The 20834-nt window shown below is 43.1% G+C and overlaps 1 protein-coding gene across 2 annotated transcripts in view; it reads right to left on the bottom strand.

The window, feature by feature from the left end:
- The window catches only part of BRD7 (bromodomain containing 7), a 39201-nt gene that overhangs the window by 4408 nt on the left and 13959 nt on the right, over positions 1-20834 (bottom strand). For both annotated transcript variants that reach the window (XM_040982730.1, XM_040982731.1), the window contains exons 3-12: positions 20478-20607; positions 20164-20221; positions 19035-19179; positions 14610-14720; positions 8397-8581; positions 6996-7119; positions 6355-6430; positions 3952-4059; positions 3441-3576; positions 1047-1158 (exon numbers count right to left, since the gene is read on the bottom strand). In XM_040982730.1, coding sequence (XP_040838664.1) covers positions 1047-1158; positions 3441-3576; positions 3952-4059; positions 6355-6430; positions 6996-7119; positions 8397-8581; positions 14610-14720; positions 19035-19179; positions 20164-20221; positions 20478-20607 — 1185 coding nt within the window. The remainder of the gene's footprint in view (positions 1-1046; positions 1159-3440; positions 3577-3951; positions 4060-6354; positions 6431-6995; positions 7120-8396; positions 8582-14609; positions 14721-19034; positions 19180-20163; positions 20222-20477; positions 20608-20834) is intronic.

The raw sequence follows: 20834 nt of genomic DNA, 5'->3' as shown, positions 1-20834 counted from the left end.
GCTAACTTTTTTTCCTACAAGAGGACTGCTGCACTAAAGGGCAGAGAAACCTTACATCTTGAAACAGGCTAGATTCACCAAATGAAAACTGTTCAATTTTAGTTATAATTCAGATTAACCAGAAGGACAGAATATGAACTGAAAATCTTTATTATTTATTAGAAAGGCATTATAATGGCAGGGGAGAGTGAGGGGGATATGTTCCATTTGCTGGTTCATTCCCCAAATGTTCCCAGGGTTGCGCCAGGAGCCACGAAGGTCATCCTGGTCCCCAACACGTGAGGCAAGGACCCAGGCCCTCGCGACATTATCTGCTGTCCTCCAGGTCTACTACCAGGAATGCTGCATCAGAAGCAGAGGAGCCAGGACTTGAAGCAGCACTTCCATATGGTGTGTAACATGTTTAAGAAAGTGTTGAACTATGTCAAGTTTACTGATTTTTAGGTCGTGGAAAGTTCAGGGGCTAGGATTTTGGCAGTTACCCTGGACTTCAGCTTTGCCACCAGGACACCCACAGAGCAGCCCCCCACAGGCCACCACAGGGCTGCTCACGTGGAGGACAGTCTGGAGATGAACTCCCCTCTGTGTCGGCAGGAACATTCTCTGTTCTTGTCTTTGAGTTTAATTCCAACTGGGCTAAGGTAATTTACAAACGCTGTGGACTTTCTGAGGTTCTAGCACTATGCTGCTACCTACCACATAATTTAAAAAAGGACATTCCTTCCCTATCACTGTAGCTGACTGAGTTTCAAGCCCATGGGCATGTGCTTTTTTGTCAGGGCACACAGCTGCCTCTCTCCTGGCTGAAAACTCCACTGCTGCAGCCCACCATCCCTGGGTGTGGAGATAATGACCACCCTCTGGCCTTCATAGACCTTGGCAGCCGAACTCCTCTTGCCCGTCCCCTGTCCTCTACTGCACCAGGGGCTGTTCTCCAGGGAATGGATTCAGACAGTGTGCTGCTTAATACCATGGTTTCACAACACTGAGTGACTAACACTTGAGGCCAGTGATAAATTGCCGTGTTTCTTTAGCAGCAGTCTTACCGTCTCCAACTCCTGTAAGGTTCTGGAATGCCCTCCTTTTGTTAAAACATCCAGTAAACTATCTGCCATCACGTACGGATAATCTTGGCATGTGGCCAAAAATTCATGGATGCTGAAAGAGAGTTGGAGAAGTCAGTTCCACATTAATCACCTCCACTGGCCCAACCCTTCTACTGTAGTGGTTACCACTAGATGCTTTAGTTAACGTGCCATGCTGGAAAGATCTTCTGTCTAGCCAAAATCTGTTATTTGCATATTTACTTGAGTAAGTTTATCACAAGAGAATTGAGCCATACCCAGAATTCAGTGAGGACAAACTGGTGAGAACCTCACAGAAGGGACTAGCACTCTTCTCTGCCTTTAACTTCCTTCCTCAAGTTCTGATTCGCTTCAGACTCTCAGAGTCCAAACTCAGATCCTCTTGGTAACTGCTTTTGCACGTCTAATAGCCCCTGCTGGAGCATGGAGCAGGCTTCTGCTCAGTGCTAACACACAGTGTGGGGCATCTCTACCCATGTGGGAGTGCCTCAGATGCAGTCCCTGCCCTGTCTGCAATCTCAGCTTCCTGCTAATGCATGCTGGAAGGAAGCAGGTGAAGGCCAAGGCACCTGGGTCCTGCCACTCTCAGGAGCGACTTGTATGGAGTTCTAGGCCCCTGGCATTGGCCTAGTCCATCCCTGCCTATTATAGGCAATTGGGAGTGAACCAAAAGATCCATAATCCCTTAAAAAAATTAAAGCATCCAACAGCGACAATGATGTCTCTTTTTAGTGATCCGGTGTCTTGCCTTTTCCATAACCAACCACTATCTCCTTCTAACGCAGCCTGCCAATACCAGAATCACTCCTGACCTCTCTCATACTCGAGTGGGTTCCAACAGTGCTGCTCTACTCTTCCATTTTTCTCTTTAAAACATTTTAAAACTTGTACACTTAATTTATTTGAGTAGTAGAGAGACACAGAGTTAGAAATCTCTCACCTGTTGGTTCATTCCCTAAACGTTCACCAAGAGCCAAGGCAGGAACACCATCTGGTTGGCATGTGGGTGGCAGGCTGCCCTCCAGGGTACCGAACACAGGAGGCTGGGCTTGGAGCAGAGCCACAACTCGAACACAGACACTACAGTGTGGCATGCAGGTGCCCAAGAGGTGGCCTAAGCACATTTCTGATCTGGACAGTGCTAGCTGTCTCTCAACTTTTGTCTGTTTCTCCCTGCAGTCTATTCTTAACACAGCAGAATGATCCTTTTAAAACTGTAAGCCAGAGGTGGGCCACTACACTCTCCAAGAATGGAACACAAGGCTTTACCAAAAATTAAAAGTTATTCCCTCTAATTATCAGTGAAACATGCTCCTTTTCACTCCTCTCCTTACAGCTCTTGTTGCTGCCCCCAGTCCAGCAGCTTTCTGCCTCAGAGCCTTTGCATAGCAACTTCACTGGCAAGACCTCTCTTTCAGAAGGGGCACTGCCTGGTTCCTCACTTCCCTCAGTCCTTGTTCAGCCTTCTCTGGCCCTCTCCTAACGCTGCACTCCTAAAGCTGCTGCTTTCCCCTTCCTCAGGGCACCTGTCAGCAGCTGACAAAAGGCCATGAGTCTTGAACAGTGTATCTCTCTATGCAATCCCCAGCTTGTACAGCATGCCTGCCACAAAGTGGGCATGCAGTCCCTACTTGAGGAAGGCACAGATGAATAATCCAGAATGTTTCAACTGGTCAGATCCAAATGATGTGAACAACCTGACCTGAAATCATAGTCAGTTTCTGATTTAGGGACTCCTGTTTTTAAGAACTCTACCACCACAGCAAATCCTGTGGAATCTGTTCAAATCTCCCTTCTGCCAGAAAATTAGGAAACCTGTTCATCTATCCATAATAAAAGTTAAAAAGAGGCCCAGGCCAGGAAGGATTTTGTGAATGAGGATGGCAGCTCATTATGTTGATGGGATTCAAAGTGCTTAGCATCGTAAACAGGAACCCAGAAACCACCTAAAGACGTTCAGTGTAGAGCAGCTGCAGCGGCCTGTGAGGTGACAGTCAGCCAAGCCAACGCTTAATGCTTCCTGTCTCGTGGGAAATGCACTGTAGGCTTTCAAACAGACCAAGTTTGCAACACAACTTAGTGACACACACACACACACACACAGAGTCACAGAACAGCAGAGAGCACATAAACATTCGGAAGTAACAAATTCCTGACCGTGAATCAGTTGAGGGACACAGCATCTTTAAGTGTTGTAATTGCCAATACATTTTAAAAAGTTTCATGAAAGAATGATGATAATTCTGAGTGAATTAATAAAAGATCCTGAGCACATTTGGAAGGCCACCCACAACTGCCTCTGCACCCTGCCAGGAACTCAGGGTGGTCTGAATATCGTATCATCTGCTGGCTCACCTGAAGTCGCTTGGGAGCTCAGGGTCTTCTCCGTAAGTTGAATAGATTAAGTCGGAGTCATCCTTGCTGATGTTTGCAAATGTAGAGTCATAATGTGGAGCGTAAGAACTGTAGGGTCCATAATTCAAGTACAGCACTGTCAGAAAAATTAAACACTGCCATGTTACTCTTGAACTTACACGCCAACTTATTCCACTGTTTCATCAGAAGATGATTTCTTTCTCTGTTCTTTGACTGATATACGAGTTAGTTACTTTCTCCCACAAAGATACGTGTAAAGATGCAATCAAAGTTGCAACAAAAGAAAGAGGGAAAAAGACCAAAACTTATTTTGTATACCAATAGTGGACTTTCAAGTTTCTTCTGCAGTTAATGAAACAGCCAGTTGAGGATGCAAAAATATCACCAAGGGAACCAGGGAATAACGCCATGACTGGGGATTACAACTCATTTCCCTACCTCCTTGAGGCAGAACAGGGAAAGCCCAAGACTACTGGGTGCAGGGCCTCACCTGGAGTAACTTTGTTCCTTTTATCTTCTTTGAAGCCCTGCAAGGTATTCACTCCGGACTGAAGTCTTCCAGTTGTCATTCCCAATCGTACAGGGCAGTAGCCTGGTTCTAAAACACAGAACCAAGCACAGTGAAGGAGGCAGACGTGGTGATGAACTTGCAGGTAGTGTGCTGAGTGCCTTCCCATGTATTCATCTTATTTACATGACTAAAGAAGGCCGAATACCCTTACTAAAGGCACTGGAGTCATTTATCTGAGACACAGACTTCCCCATCAATGGCTGCAATGCTTGCAGCCGGTTCAGGACTGGACACGGAACCACGAGCCCCACTGCTTGACCCATCATTGGTGCCTCCCATGATCTGCATTAGCAAGAAACTAGAACCAAGAGTGTGGAGCCAGGAATTGCCCTGATACTCCCATGGGGAATGAAGATGTCTTAACTTCTAGGCTACATACTGCCTTTTTATCCAGCTTTCTTTGGCTACAATGGGCAAAGCAGAGCCAGCTGGAAGCAAGGAGTCTGCAGCTTCTGGGTTTCCCACACGTGTTCAGGGGGCCTGACAGTGCTGGTCCCACCTCCCATGTCCCTTCCCTCCATTCTATATTTTTAAGAGAAGAAAATCAGGGGTTAGTACAACGGCATAGCAAGCTAATCCTTTGACTGTAAGTGCTAGCATCCAATATGGGTATTAGTTCATTTCCTGGCTGCTCCACTTGCGATCCAGCTCCCTGACTATTGCCTGGGAAAGGACGGTCCAAGGGCTTGGGCCTCTGCAGGCACATGGGAGGCCTGGAAGAAGTTCCAGGCTCCTGGCTTTAGATTAGGCTCTGCTCTGGCCACTGCAGCTATTTGGCATGTGAACCAGTAGATAAAGACTTCTGTCTCGGTCTTTCTGATAAAATCCGCCTTTCAAATAAAAAGCAATAAATCTTAAAAAAAAAAAAAAAGTCTGCCAATCTGCCAGGAGAGAAATGGCTTGTCAGCACCATTGAAATTAAACAAAATCAGAATGCAGAAAGGCAGGAATGTAGCCAGGACCAAAACCTTGGCTTCTCATTACAATCTACCACTTTCTGGAATTTTTTATAGCTATGTTAGGAAAACAGATTTCACTGGGCAGGGATTTGCTGTCGTGGCAATATGCTGGCTGGGATGCTGGCATCCCGTATCAGGGTGCCTGCGGCCGAGACCTGGCCCTGCCTCAGAGCCCAGCTTCCGGCCAACACGCACCCTGGGAGACATTTGTAGCTCAGGAAGTTGGAGCCCTGCCACCTGCATGGAGACCTGGATTGAGTTCCTGGCATTTGGGAGTAAACCAGCAGAAAAAAGTGCACCTCTTTAAAGAAAAAAAAAGGTGAATCTTCTAATGTTAATGTTAAAGATTATAGAGATAAGTCAATACAAAAGTTAGTAGAAGACTATGAAGGAGAATTCTTCTGTTAAAGACAATGAGTTGCATGGTGCAGTGACAATGACTCAGTTTCAGATTTAATTACTCTGCTTCTGAGCCTATGAAACTGTGTCACATAATGCAATTAATAAACAAAACAAAACAAAACAAAGCAATCAGTGAAGTGCAAAGATACACTTGGGACTGAGAAAAATATTTATGAACTATGTATCTAAATGGGTTAACATGCACATTATAAGGAATTCCTGCAGATGAATATAAAATTTAAAATAACATCAAAAAATGGGGGAAAAAATTAGTCTGCTTCCAATCCAGCTCCCTGCTAATGTGCCAAGGAAGTCAGCAGAAGAGGGCCCATGTGCTTGGGTCCCTGCCATCCATGTGGGAGAAAGACCAAAATGGAATTTCTGTCTCCAGGCTTCGTCCCTCTCCATCCCTACCTGTGGCCATCTGAGGCAAGTGAACCAGTAGATGGAACGTCTTTTCTTACCTCCCCTGCCCCCCACCTCTGGCCATGCTGTGCCTTAAAAAACAAACAAACAAGGATGAGAACTCTCACTGCATGAAGGATAAACTAATATCCACGAGAGGCATTCTTGTGGCACACTGAAGAACAGCCTTTAAAAATGTGACCGCTATAAACTAGGAATGAATCTTTGTGATGAAACTGGGAATATGGGACAGTAAACAGAAAAAGTTATGTGAAGATATGAAATACTTTGAGAGCTGATGAGGAAGATATACCACAGTCTCTCTTAAAACCAGGGCTAAACTCTGCTTCTGCTAATGGTGGGAAAATGGACTCTGAGTTCTAGGGAAGACTTGGTCCTTACTACCTACCTGAGGATGATGTGAGTTAGGCTGGTATCTCAAAACACACATGGCTCGTGGCTGACACAGATGGGCTTGTCAAGAGCACAGGCCTGCTGTTTTACAGCGTCAACTCGGGGTACCGTCTGCTACTCAGCAGCCTCACCGTGAGCCTACCTCCAACAATGGGATCCACAGGATGGAGAAGTCCCAACGTAGTTGTTCCATCTGGTTTCCTTCTTTCAAATTCACACTGCAATAACCCAGAGTATTCAATTGGGATAAACGGCTTTCCCCATCCCAACTCTAGCTATCTCTGCACCTACATCATCACACTCAAACACTGATTTTCACAACTGTCTCAACAAGATAGGTGCTGATGGGCTAGAGAAAAGGAGATGAAGGGAAATGCAGAATTTCAGAGTTGTGTGGGTGTTTGAGACTACCTAATTCTCCCTCAACCCTCTATAAAGGAGGCTCTGTGGGGCCAAGGAGAAGAAATGACTTGCCCCAAGTCATATATGAATCCACCTGCTTTTAAAAATTTTAAAACTAATATGCTAAGCAATTTCAAAAGACTGCAACATAAAAGTTTCTTGAAAGCTTAAAATATGTGGTCCACTTTCTGATTTTGCAACAATTTAGTCATTTAAAAAGCCTAGCAATAGAGGATAAGATGAATGACCCACATCAGCATCAAGCACATTCCTGGTTTTGCATCGGAGTGATGATGGGCCCTGGGACAGATGTGGATGAAAGCACACAACCAACAGCGGCATGCTTCCCACGTCGAGCCAAGGATGGGAAAGCGCCCTCACCTGACTGTTGGCCAGCCGCCTCGTCAGCTTTCCTCCTGACTCCTTAACGATGCGCTCAATCTGTTCCTGCTCTCTTTCTAAAGTGCTGTTTTTAAATTTGTCTTCAAGTGTATCTTTGTCTTTCCTGAAAACAAAGTAGAGAAGAAAAGATAAATAGGGGCCTGATGTGATAGCATAATGGTTAAAGTCCTCGCCTTGAATGTGCCAGGATCCCATATGGGTGCTGGTTCTAATCCCAGTGACCCCGCTTCCCATCCAGCTCCCTGCTTTGTGGCCTTGGAAAGCAGCGGAGGACGGCCCAAAGCCTTGGGACCCTGCACCCATTCGGGAGACCCAGAAGAGTTTCCTGGCTTCAGATTGGCTCAGCTCCAGCCATTGCGGCCACTTGGGGAGTAAACCATCGGACGGAGCTTCCTCTCTGTCTCTCCTCCTCTCTGCCTTTCCAATAAAAAGAAATAAATCTTAAATAATAAAATGAAAATGGGAAAAGGAATTCTGAGTGTAAATACAACCGGAGTGAAGACAGACGCAGCATACTGTACCCAGTTAGAATTTTGTTTGTTACTCCCTGGGAGGCGCCCTGATGGCGCTCAAGCAGGAAGGAGAACCTGGCATGCTGGTTACTCCCCTCCCTTCTGAGTCCATCTGAAATGGCTTTCTCTGGGTACAGCCACAAAAAGAAATCCTACCTTAAATATTATTTTGAAGGGAAAGGAGTATACAACGTGTTTCCTTAAAGTTTGGTTTTTCAAAGTAAATTTTTAAATAGGCACTTCAAATGTCTAAATTTCAGAAACAGCATGAAGACTGTGTCACATGTATTATTTTCTTTGCACTGTGAGTAGAAATGCAAACAGTTAACCACAATCTTCTCCTGAAGTGCCTGGCGAGGCGCTGGGCCTCGGGGCTGGCAGGCGGCAGTGTGAGCAGGCGCCGGGCCGCTGCCCACTGCCTGCTGGCGCCAGGGCTCCATGCCTGCTCCTGCCAGCTGACGGCTAGTGGAAAACACGCACGTGTCTCTGATGACTCGGCTACTGAAGCAGAAGCTCTAACTGTGCTTACGTTGAACTCCTTTCTTCTTCGTGGAATGAGGGAATGAATACACATTTTTTTCCTTAAACAAACATTTCTATTTAAATAAACTCACTGAAAATAGTCTGCTAGTTTTAAAAGGACTTTTGCAATACACATTCCAATCTGTCTTGCGGGCCTTGTGTGGACAACTGCACTTAGAACTGCCTTAGGAAAGGTGATCATGTCAGCGCCTGGACTTGCCTGTCAGGAAACCATCGCCAGTGACTCGAGGACACAGCCTTCCCAAGTCAGCCCCGAGACGGGACTGCCCACCCTTTCCAGTTTGGAAAACAGAGTTTAACCTTTGGTATTCCAATGAGTCTTTACTTTTTATTGTCCTTATTGGGGCTTCTGAAGGCTTGTGTTTCGGCCTCTCCACCATCTTCACTCTCACGAGGCCAGCAGCCGCTGTCTTCTCCACCCTGCGATGTGTCCGTTCTTTCTTTTTGCTTTCGAGTTTTTTGCAAGTCTGCCATGAACTCTATGCTTTGTTTCAGACTTTGAATTCTTTCCTAAAAATATGCAAAACAGTCTTATTGCATGTGTGCCATTAACTTTATAGATGTAATGCATTTTTCTCAGTAAGTCTGCAACTATTAACTATTAACAATTAAATGCATGAGAATGTTATACTTAGAAACCAGGACAATATATTCCCTCACTTCACAGAACTTAATTTCCAATACAAGAGACAGTTGAAAAAAAAAAAAAGAGACAGTTGACAATTTTATTGCACCATCAGAAAGTTAATGAAAGAGAAAGCATGAATTAAGATGAACTTCCTTGGAGGTACTAAATTTTAATTTAAAAAGCATAATTTAGTTTAATAATGCATTGAAATTTTCTATTTATGAGACTGGCTTACTTGTTGAAACTTAAGAATTCCTAAGGGCAGGGCCTGGCGTGGTGGCGCAAGTGGTTAAGGTCCTCGTCTTGCACGCCAGGGATCCCATATGGGCGCCAGTTCTAATCCCGGCAGCCCTGCTTCCCTTCCAGCTCCCTGCCTGTGGCCCGGAAGAGCAGTCGAGGACGGCCCAAGGCTTTGGGACCCTGCACCAGCGTGGGAGACCCGGAAGGGGCTCCTGGCTTCAGATCGGCATAGCATCGACCATTGCGCTCACTTGGGGAGTGAATCATCGGACAGAAGATCTTCCTCTCTGTCTCTCCTCTCTGTATATCCGCCTTTCCAATAAAAAAATAATAAAAATAAAAATCTTTAAAAAAAAAATTCCTAAGGGCATGAAAACCTGGGCCACACAAGGCACCTTTACATTCTGAAGGGCAGTACCACTCATGACTGGCAGTCTCGCTCTGTGACAGCATGCCTGGAAGGGGTCACCATCACCAGCACCACTCCTTTCTCAGAGCGCATGATGTTCTTACTAAGGAAGTCTCGCTTCTGTTTTGTGAAACGTGCTTTATTTCCCACTGCAGTGGTGTGCTGTGTGGTTAAAGGGCTTGAGGTTTCAAGCTAATATTTGAGAAAGTCACTCCTCCTGGGGACAAGTTGACACTGGCTAAAACAGGGAGGGCAGGCTGCACAGCATCAGCAGGGAAGACTTTTGTGGATTAACAGAAACTTGACCTGGAAAGGAGCAGAGGTCATTTAAACAAGAACAACGCAGCCCAAGAACACTGTGACTCACTCGGCGCAAAACCGTGACTAAAACCAGGCCTCTTGTCACTCACGACAGGCCTTTCCTCATCCCGTTGGGTTCTATCCAGTAGCAGACTTGGGTCTTCAGAACTCAGACAGTATTGCTGGCTTTTTAACAAGTTATTTACTTATTCTGCTTGTCTGAAAGGAAGGGAAGAGATAGTAGCTCACTTCCCAAATTCCTGCAATAGCTGTGGCTGGGCCACACCCAAGCCAGGTCCATCTTCCAGTGTTACCTGCTGGCTCCTGCACGGACATTAGCAGGAACTGGATTTGTAGGGACATCAAGTGGCAACTTAATCACTGTGCTACAAACCTACTCTCTTCTTACTTTCATATAAATGTAGAAACAATAAGTCAAGATACTTTACTGTAATCAAGAATGAAGGTAGATATAGAGAAAACAAAAATCTTGATATTCAGAGGGGAACAATGTTGACAAGTTTATCATGATCACTTTTTTCCACACATCGTATGTTTAACAAATTGAACTGTATAGTATTTGGTAAAAAAATATTTTTTTCCAGTAGAACGTAATTACTTTCCCTCTATATCATTAACATCTTAAGGCAGTGACATGGTAGCCTAGTGGGTAAAGTCCTTGCCTTGCACTGTCCGGGATCCCATATAGGTGTCAGTTCATGCCCCGGCTGCTTCACTTCTCATCCAGCTCCTTGTGGCCTGGGAGGGCACTTGAGGACCGCCCAAGGCCTTGGGACCCTGCACCTGCGTGGGAGACCAAGAAAAGGCTCCTGGCTCCTGGCTTTGGATCTGCTCATTGCCAATTATTGCAGCCATTTGGGGAGTGAACCGGAGGATGGAAGATCTTGCTCTCTGTAAATCTGACTTTCCAATAAAAATAAGTAAATCTTTTTAAAAAAATTATCCTGAGGAGACAGAAGATTCCTGAGGAAATTTATTTACAGTGATGTTTATGGGACTGTCATTTATAACAGTGGAGATTTGTAAATCTAAATGTCTAATCATAAGTTATTTATTAAATCATGGTGCTTGCAAGAATTAAATACTGTTACTAAAATGTTTTGAAGATCTTTTTTTGAAGATTCATTTTTATTGGAAAGTCAGATTTACAGAGAGAAGGAGATACAGAGAGAAAGATCTTCCACCCATAGGTCCACTCCTAAAGTGGCCGCAATGGCAGGAGTCAAGCCAATCTGAAGCCAGGAGCCTCTTTCAGGTTTCCCACAAGTGTGTAGGGTCCCAAGGCTTTGGGCCATCCTTGACTGCTTTCCCAGGCCACAAGCAGGGAACTGGATGGGGAGTGGAACAGCTGGGACATGAGCCGACAACCACATGGGATCCCAGCAAATGTAGGGTGAGGATTTTAGCCAATAGGCTACTACATCGGGCCCAGGATAAATTCTTAGAAGTAGAAACATGAGGGCCAGCATTGTAACATAGTAGGATAGGCCTCTGCCTGCAGTGCTGACCCTGGTATCACATATGTATGCTGGTTAGAGACCCAGATGCTTCACTTCTGATTGAGGGCTCTGCTTATGCAGCTGGGAAGGCAGTGGAAGATGCCCCAAGTGCCTTGGAACCCTGTACCCACATGGGAGACCTAGAAGAAACCGCTGGCTCCTGATTTGAGGCTGGCTCAGCTCTGGCCATTGCAGCCATTTGGGGAGTTAAGCAGTGGATGGAAGCTCTTTTTCTGAAAACTGCCTTTAAAATAAATGAAGGGACTAATTTTGAGCCTTTTGATACTTCCTGCCAAACTGCCATCCAGAAAAGCCATGTCAATTTATACTTGTGTTCAAATATTTCTGTATTGTTGCCAAACTGAACACCATCATTATAACAACAACAACAACAACAAAGCAACTTGGTTTTTTTGGAAGCATCTCTTACTGAACTACAAACTTTATAAAAGCATTAGTGAGTCTGATGACCTCTGTAATTGGCCACAGGTCCCTCTGTGTTTGCCATTCAGATTTTATCCTGTTCAGCTCTCTATCCCTAGTACCTAGAACAAGGCTTGACACACAGCAGGTACTCAACAACATGGCTGAACATCATGGCTTAGATCCCTACGTTCTCTGTATACCTTCTATTTCCATTTTAGAATTTTAAAAGCAGATTCCATGTTAAGAATATCCTGTGATTTTAATGCACAAAATCAAAACAATTTAATTGGAAGAATGTTCTAACTAAGTCACAGGAAAGAGCCAGGTTTAATACTACTTCAGAAGAATTTTCTTTGTCTTTGTTTCTGGTGACTGCTTCCAATTGGCATGCTGCTTAGTGACCCTCAATTTTACAATATTAAGTGACCAAAAAGGTTATTTTTTGCTGCTAATATAGCTAACATTTACTGAAGGCCTGAGAGAAGTCTGTGAGGTAAGTACTATTCTTATCCCCATTTTATGGGACAGGAAGAGGGCTGAGAAAGGTTACACAGCCTAAAGTCATGAGGCTTAGAAACAACACAGCCAGGGCTTGAACCTTGACTGGTCTGATTTCAAAGCCAACTATGCTACAAATAGCACTGTTTGTATTACTTTGTTTGTATTATATAATGGCAGCATTCTGCTGAACTATTTATTGAGGAGATCAAAAGAATTATTCTCCATCTGTTCATTCTTTATAAAGATAACACACTTAACAAGAGTTGCTATTTAGGTGTAACTGAAAAAAAAATTTAAAAATTATAAATGGATACTCTCTAATCTCTCTTCAGTGAACATTCAAAACCAGTTATCTTGGAAAAGGACAAGAGGGGCCCTCTTGGGAGCACTGTTTTTAGTAGAGTTTCTGCAGAAGGATTAAATTTAAAAACTTTACAATCTCTGCGGCGAGGATTCCTCCCATGTAGGGTGGAGAGAAGAGCGACAGGAAGCTGCAGCACAGGATGGGCAGGGCTCCTCGGCAGGAGGACAGCACAGAGAGGGAAAGTGGAGGAACAACCTTTTCTTCTGGGCTTCCTACACACCCACCCCTAGGAAACTCAAGAGCTAATGAAATCCTTTGTGTGTTACCAACCACATTAATAAATAAAGAAAAACATTTAAATAAAGAAGATAAAGTAGTGCCCAAAAATTATCTAAAAATTAAGACACTCACCATGCAACGTACACATTTGGGAGTGAGTAAAGATGGCATTTACTGAATGCAATTTTAGTCCAGTTAAAGCCAACAAATGTTATCAAGTATTAACTCTAAAATATGGCCTGGTTCTAGATTTTGAGATTCTTCCCACAAAGCGTGGAGCCAATACTTCACATTCCTCCTTCCCCTGTGCGTGTGGCTTTAGAAGGGTAACTAGCTTATACCACAAGTTTCCCAAGTCTTCAGGAAAGGGAGGGAACTGATGCTGTCTAAATATTGGGAGTACAACAATCACCATCAATCCAAAGGCTTTTCTTTCTCCAATCGTGTGGACCCAAGAATCTCTCTGAACTGGGCACCAGACTTCTGCACGTCAAAGTACTTTTTAAAATAAAAAACTGTAGTACAGCTGATTACTACAGGAACCAGGAAACCCAGGGTAACTGTGCATGACCCACCTCACCATACTACCTTCTGAGGATCTCTGAGCTTAAATTATTCCTTTTTTAAAAAAAGATTTATTTATTTTTATTGGGAAGTCAGATATACAGAGAGGAGAAGAGACAGGAAGATCTGTCTGGTGGTTCACTCCCCAAGCGGCCACAAGGTCTGGAGCTGTGCTGATCTAAAGCCAGGAGCCCAGAGCCTCTTCTGGGTCTCCCATGCAGGTACAGGGTCCCAAGGTTTTGGGCTATGCTCAAATTGCTTTCCTAGGCCACCAGCAGGGAACTGGATGGGAAGCAGCGTCACCGGGACATGAATCGGCACCCATAATGGATCCCAGAGGATGCAAGGCAAGGACTTTAGCCACTAGGCTACCATGTCGGGCCCTTAAATTCTTTATTCCAATTCCTTTCGCCTAAGTCTCTCACACTTACTCATTTGTATTGCACAAAATCCCTCTTGTTATTGTTTTACATTGTTTCCCTCCATTCTCTTATTTATAATTAGAGAATTAATGAGATAACTAGTTAAACCCTCTTCTTTATAGACAAGAATACAGAGGCCTAGGGTGGTTTGTAAGTCTTGGCCAAGGTCTTCAAATTAGTGAAAGTAAGCTCACTGCCTGCCCTATCACGTCACCAGCACCACCCTCAATGAGTCTCCTTGAATTAGTCTCTTACTGTGAGGCTCCCCTCACTCACACTTCCAAAGACGTGATCCGCGAGTCCTCCTGTTCTCCAGCAGGTGCTCCGCATCCAGTGCCATCCACCCTGCATGCCCTGTGCCGGATGACACTTATGCCATGTTCTGCCCCCGCCCACACTAGCACTGTAGCTCTCCCATGGCGAGATGTCTGGGCCGCTGCACATACTCCCACCTGAAACGCTTCCTGTGCACACCCTCACCCTCCAAGAGGAGGCCAGCCTTGAGCTGGTCATTGTATGTCACCTCTCTTTCCCTTGGAGGTGTTCTATACTTGGAACACAGGGCTCCTCAGAAGCTTACATCTCAACACAACAAAGGCAAACAGAGCTCTTCTCCACAGTCTTATAATTCATGCAGTCATATCCCAAAACTTGATGTTTCCACAGCAAAATAATATTGCTTTTCACAAAATTCAATCTACCCGGTCAATATTAATTAAAGAACCTTTACAGTATCAATCATGGGAAAATGTATTCATTTGTACTAATTCCAAATGATAACATTCCTATCTTAATTTGATCAAATTTCCATCTAGGATTTCCTTCTTTAATATGGTCTGCTAATAAAATCAGTATCATCATAGATCTGTATTACTATGACCAACACACACAGGTATATGGATTTTATGATAATTATTACTTATGATGGAGTTTCTAAAGATTTACCTGACTAAGAATTTTCATCCCTGAGTGTAATAGCTTCTTTGCAGCTTTATAATAAATGGTCTCTGGCTTGTTATAAATCATGGCATTAGTACACATCAGTTTGAAGTTATCCTGCAAAGAAAATATTAAGAAGGAAAATGCATCAAAACAAAACAAAGTTCCCACAGTCTGCTTGAAACCATATAGGACCGCCCTCTCAAAAATATTTTTTTTAAATAACATTCCTATCTTTTAAGATTTTTAAAACACTAATAGCAATTTGATAAGTTTTAAGACTCACCAATAAAACAAACACTGCTAAATTTACTTAATAATGTTACAACATTCTTTCCCAAACTTAATTTTATCGCACTTGTATACAAACTTTAGATGCTAGAATGAAATTGCTAAATAGGTTTCTTTGGTGTAATCTCATTGCAACATAAAAAGAAATAGAAGAAAGTACTCATATATCTTATTTAGTAATCTTAGCTGAGTAAGTCACATAATTAAAATGACTGCAACAGCCTGGGCTAGTTTTTTTTGGAACTCTCCCGTGAAGGGGCCCAGGCACTTGGGTCATCTTTCACTCGTTTCCCAAGGCATCAGCAGGGATCTAGAGGTAGAGCAGCTGGGACCTGAATGAACCAGTGACCATTCAGGATGCTAGGGTTGTGGACAGAGGCCTAATTTGTGTGTCACGATGCTGATCTCTAATCCTAGTTTTCATTTCCCACTTAAAAATGAAATATTCTAGTTCATATTCTAAATGAACACTTGGAATAATGTTAGGTTTACAACTTTGGCGAAACCCAAATTAACTGGGCAAAAATGTTAAAACATAAACAGTAATTTCCATGGTTTAGATATTATCAAGACTTGCCGAATGCTATAAAATCACGCCGCTATGAAATTAACCATATAACTTCAAGGAATTAAAAGATATCACTGGAGCAGATAAACAAAACTGGCTTAAATTTTAACATTTGTGTACACGTGCTGGAGTACTTTAGCTCACTGCATTTTTTCATGGTTAAGTAAATTTTACACCAATGAACAAAAGCTGTGCCAAGGCCTTAGTAAGTTAAAATGGTAAAAACTAAAGAAAAAAGAGGGGCCAGAGGTGTGCTTCCAGGGTTAGGTTGCCCCTGTGATGACAGCATCTCATATAAGCACTGGCCAGTTCAAGTCCTGGCTGTCCCATTTTGATCTAATTCCCTGCTAGTGCACCTGAGAAAAGTGGCAGAAGACAACCCAAGCATTTGGACCCCTGTCACCAACATAGGAGCCCAGATGGAATTCCAAGCTTCTGACTTTGGACTGGGCATGCCCAGCTGTTGTGGCCATTTGGGGAGTAGACCAGCAGAAAGATGATTTCTCTAACTCTGGTTTTCAAATAAAGGAAACAAACAAACAAACAAACAAATCTTTAGGGACAGTGTCGTGGCATAGCAAGTTAAGTCACTGCCTGCAGTGACTGGCATTTCATATGGGAGCTAGTTCAAGTCCCAGCTGCTCCACTTCTGACACAGCTTCCTACTAGTGCAACTGGGAAAGCAGCAGCCCAAGCGCTTGGGCCTCTAACCCACATGGGAAAGCAATAAGATGCTCCTGGCACTGGCCTGGCCCAGCTGTAGCAGTTGAAGTCATTTGGTGAATGAGTTTGAGTTAACAGATTCGAGTCACAGTAAATTTGTATTGACTTTAAAGAGGATGAAGTATACGTGAATCCCGAGGACCAGCTATCTGTAACCCATCAGGACTCGGCCGGGTCCCAGGTCTCTGAAAGCTATGGAACTACTTGAGTATAAACATGGAGGGATGGAAACAATTCCTATTCATGTGATTTCAGCAGGTTCCCAGTTTTGCCAAAACCTCACTAATAAGAGAAACAAAGGATCCCGGCCGGCTCCAGGTACTTTGCTTTAGGTACTCTGAAAAGCTTCCATTCCATGAGGAAACACTAACTGTGAACCTAGTGGGGAGGGAGCCCCACAGGGAGGGCACCCACATGCTCAGGGTGTGGCAGGCAGGACAGGACTGCCTAGAGTCCTGGTTTATTGTCATGATCAGTGATCTGACAGGCCAGGGAAATCTAGATTCCTTACATTTTAACTGTCAAGTGTGAGCCTTTCCTGAGCCCTGAACTTTGTATAATGTTACTTGTCCTTCAAAAAGCTCAATCTTTTTGTACAACTTTATCCATACAGTATATATTTTTGATTTCAACTGACAAGTTATTATTATTTTAGGTTGCTGAGCTCTCAATTGCAGAAATGTATAAAACTCCAAAGAGTTAAGAACCTTAACCTGCTCAAAAACATGCTGGGGACATACTCCTATTCTCTTGTTATTGTAAGAGAAAGATCAGCAGAAAAACATTCACAAAAATAACAGAAAAGATCACATTCTTTTTTATTAAGCATCAGTAAGATCCAAAATATACTGACATAAACAGTTGAAAAGTTGGGAAAAACACCCATTTCTTTCACTAAGAGAGAATGTAATTCAAGTTTTTCAGAGCAAGTAGGATGTTACTTATATATAATAGTAACTAATACAATTGAACACTGGTGTTCTTCAGAAATCTCAGCTCAACATGTAAATAAAAAAAGAGATCACCTAAGACAATATGTTTTTAAAAGTTGTGGTGCTTTGGTAGTGCGTGACCCTGCATCCCACGGCAGGGTGCCAGCTCGGTCTAGCTATGCTACTTCTGATCCAGCTCCTGCTGATGCTCCTGGGAGGGCGGAGTGCTTGGATCTTTGTCACCTACCCACAGGGGAGGGAGGGGGCTTCCTGGCTCCCAGTTTTGGCCTGGTCCAGTCTTGCTGTGGTGGCCATCTGGGGAATGAATCAGCAGACAGAAGAGCTCTGTCTCTGCCTGCTGCTCTTGCCTCCCAAATCAATCAATCAATCAGAAAATCTTTTACAAAGTTTATTGGCCTGAAAGACACGGAAAGAGCTCCTATCTGCTGGTACACTCCCAGAGTGTCCAGAGCAACCAGGGTTAGGCCTGGCCAAAGCTGGGAGGTGGACATTCAATGCCAGTCTCCTACACAGGGGGCAGGGGTCAAGCTCCCTGCGTCATCACCTGTGGCATTATCAGGAAGGTAGAAGTGGGAGAGGAGCTACTAATGCATGCACCCAAGCACTGGAATGCAAGAGCAGGACATCCTAAGTGGTGCCTCAACTGCTGTGCCTAATACTTGTCCCAAGATGATGTGAGGCACTTTATTTTCCTTTGGTAAGACTTAAGGTAACCCTTAAGTCAGGTGACCAGTGACCACATGTTAATGTGGAAAAATTAAGACAAAATTTTACCAAATTCAATTACATTTGGGTGATTTTGTGTAAAGCAAGTTTCAAATATGGTTCCTTTTCTTTGGAAGATTAAAATATGCACCACTAAAATGAACATAAGCCAAGACAACAGAAAGATGCAAGAAATCCCACAAAAATCAAACCCTTCAATCATAACATTAGATAGATAATATTATCTTTATGGCTTTATGGCTTTTAATTTACCTTTTTAAAGTTGAAGAAAATACACTTAACAAATATGAGGAAGAACTGATTTATAAAACCAGAAACATTAACTAAACCTTCAGTACCCTGGACAAGGCAATTTCTTCTCCACTTTAAAAGATACATACGCTTGGGGGTTTCCAAGGTAGTACAGCAAGCTAATCCTCTCCCTATAGCGTTGGCAGCACATGCAGGCACCGATTCAAGGCCTGCCTGTTCCATTGCCAATCCAGATCCTTGATTATGTGCCTGGGAAAGCAGCAGCAGATAGCCCAACTGCTTGGGCCCCTGTACCCACGTCAGACTCAGCATAAACTCCCAGTTCCCAGCTTTGGACCAGTCCAGCTCTGGCTGCTACGCCTATGTGGGGAATAAAAAAGTGGATGGAAGATCTCTGTCTCTCCCTCTTTCTCTGTAACTCAGGCAAAAAAGTTAATCTTAAAAAAATGCACACCTTATACTTTTAGAATTGGAAAAGGAAATGATCTTATTTCAATTTACATTAAAATATCAATTTTACTTGTATTGGTCTAAAGTTGAAATATATCAGTTCATTTTAAAACTTGGGAAAAATACATTGTAAAACACATAAACCTAAAAATTTCAATAACATTTCCATAATCAAAAAATAGTAAGGGCTCATTTCTTTTGTTTCAATAACCAAGGTCATAAAAAGTTTCCTAAAGCAGAAAAGACAAATATTTTAAAAATCAAAGTGTTTGCAAAATGGAAGACCAGAAAGATTCTGATATGCAAGGAAGATTCTGATATGCAAGGAAGATATGCAAGAAAGATTCTAGATATGCAGATTTCAGCCATAAGTAATCTAAGAATTTGACCCTCAGTTTAATAAATAATGTTACTTTGTATCACCATTCTGTCTACATCCCCAATGAAGACATAAACAAACACAATCACCTTCAGTTCTTCTATGGACTGGTAGTCATTGTTCTTGATCTTTTCTTTCATTGTACTAAAATCCATGGGGTGTTTAATGATCATGGAGTAGCCGGGAGCAATAAAATCAGTCACAGGAAATGAAAAGAAAGCACTTGGGTCTTTTCTGTGAAGACACACAAAGGTAACGTTACATTCTATTCCCATCACAGACACATCTACTGAAGGCAGACGAAACTCTCCACACGAACAGACAATTCGTAGCACGCTGAAACTCTCCACATGAACAGACAATTCGTAGCACGCTGAAACTCTCCACACAGACAGACAATTCGTAGCACGCTGAAACTCTCCACACAAACAGACAATTCGTAGCACGCTTCGCACAGAAAAGTAAAGTGGTTTTGAAGAACAGTGCTATGTATTAAGATTAACATGTTTTAAACACTATCTTGTTTTACAGAGACTCTGTTTAAGCATGTGACCTAATTAACAGCACCCCCTATTAATGAAAAATGAAGCAAAACAAATAACCTAAATTAAGTGACCCATGTATAGATCTTGGAGATATTAGTATTTCATATTTCTTTGGCTTGGCCCAGCCCAGACCATTATGACCATTTGGAGAATAAATTAGCAGATGGAGTATTTCTGCTTTTCAAACAAACAAACAAAAAAATAATTGTTGCAATAAAGACCGTGGTATACTTTTCTCTCTTAACAATTTGGGATTGGTGCTGTGGCAGCTGAAACAGTCACCTGTGGTGCCCCTATCCCATGTGCATGCTGGTTTGTGTCCTGGTTGCTCTGCTTACAATGCAGCTCCCTGCTAACGGCCTAGAAAAAACAATGGAATGTGGTCCCAGGCTTTGGTCCCTGCTACCATGTGGGAGACCTGGCGTTGGCCCAGTGCTGGCCGTTGTGGCCATCTGGAGAGTGAATCGGCAGATGGAAGCTTTCCCTCCGTCTCTGTAACCTTGACCTTCAAATAAATAACTATACACACACATACACACACACACACACAAAAAAAAAACCTTCCTCCTTTAAAGGAAAATCAGACAAATTCTGGCTCTGACTGCAAAACATGGCCTAATTACAGAAATACATTGGCTTCTACACATTTATCAAATGTTAGAAAAGCACTTACCTCTGCAATTGTCTCATCAGTTGATTCAAAGCTTCTTGAAGAGGTGTCTGTTCTACTTCTAAACAAACAATGAATAAAAAGGGTTATTTTAAAAGGAAAGATTCTGAGAGAATTCTACTCAGCTGTTTTCTGTTACAAATTCCATGCCTTCATTTTTTAATATGAAAATTAAGAGTGCCAATTTAAAATTGAGGCTTCAGCCCTTACATAGTAAGAAAAGTAACGTAGCAACCAGGCCAGTTGCAAAGCACTGAGCTGCAGGGCTGCGGCAGTCTCTGCTTCCTCAGTCAGGACAGAGCTCACAGGACCCTCACCTTCCTGCTTGGCTAAGGAGCTCACGAGCGGCTTCTCAGGCGGCAGCTCTAACCTCCCAGGGGTGTGGCACTGGAGGTCTTTCTCCACCTCAGTCTCCACACGATCTCGATCTCGCTTCTTTTTATCTTCCTAAATGGGTCAAGCAAAGGTAAAACATACAAATCAAATACAAGACACCACTGAAGATTCTTAATGTATATTACTGCCATCTACTGGAAAAATAGAAAAACGACATGTTTATAAAGCCCAATAAAGGTGTTTTTGTGCCAGAAATAACCAATCAGAAAACTATTATTCACAAAAGCAACATGTCTAGAAATATGGCTAATAAAATATGCCTAAGGTTCTTGTGAAAA

This window comes from Ochotona curzoniae, unplaced genomic scaffold, assembly GCF_017591425.1.
Source record: "Ochotona curzoniae isolate NIBS_2020 unplaced genomic scaffold, NIBS_Ocur_1.0 contig_3622, whole genome shotgun sequence".
Classification (NCBI taxonomy): Eukaryota; Metazoa; Chordata; class Mammalia; order Lagomorpha; family Ochotonidae; genus Ochotona; species Ochotona curzoniae.
This window is presented reverse-complemented; position numbering and strand designations above follow the sequence as displayed.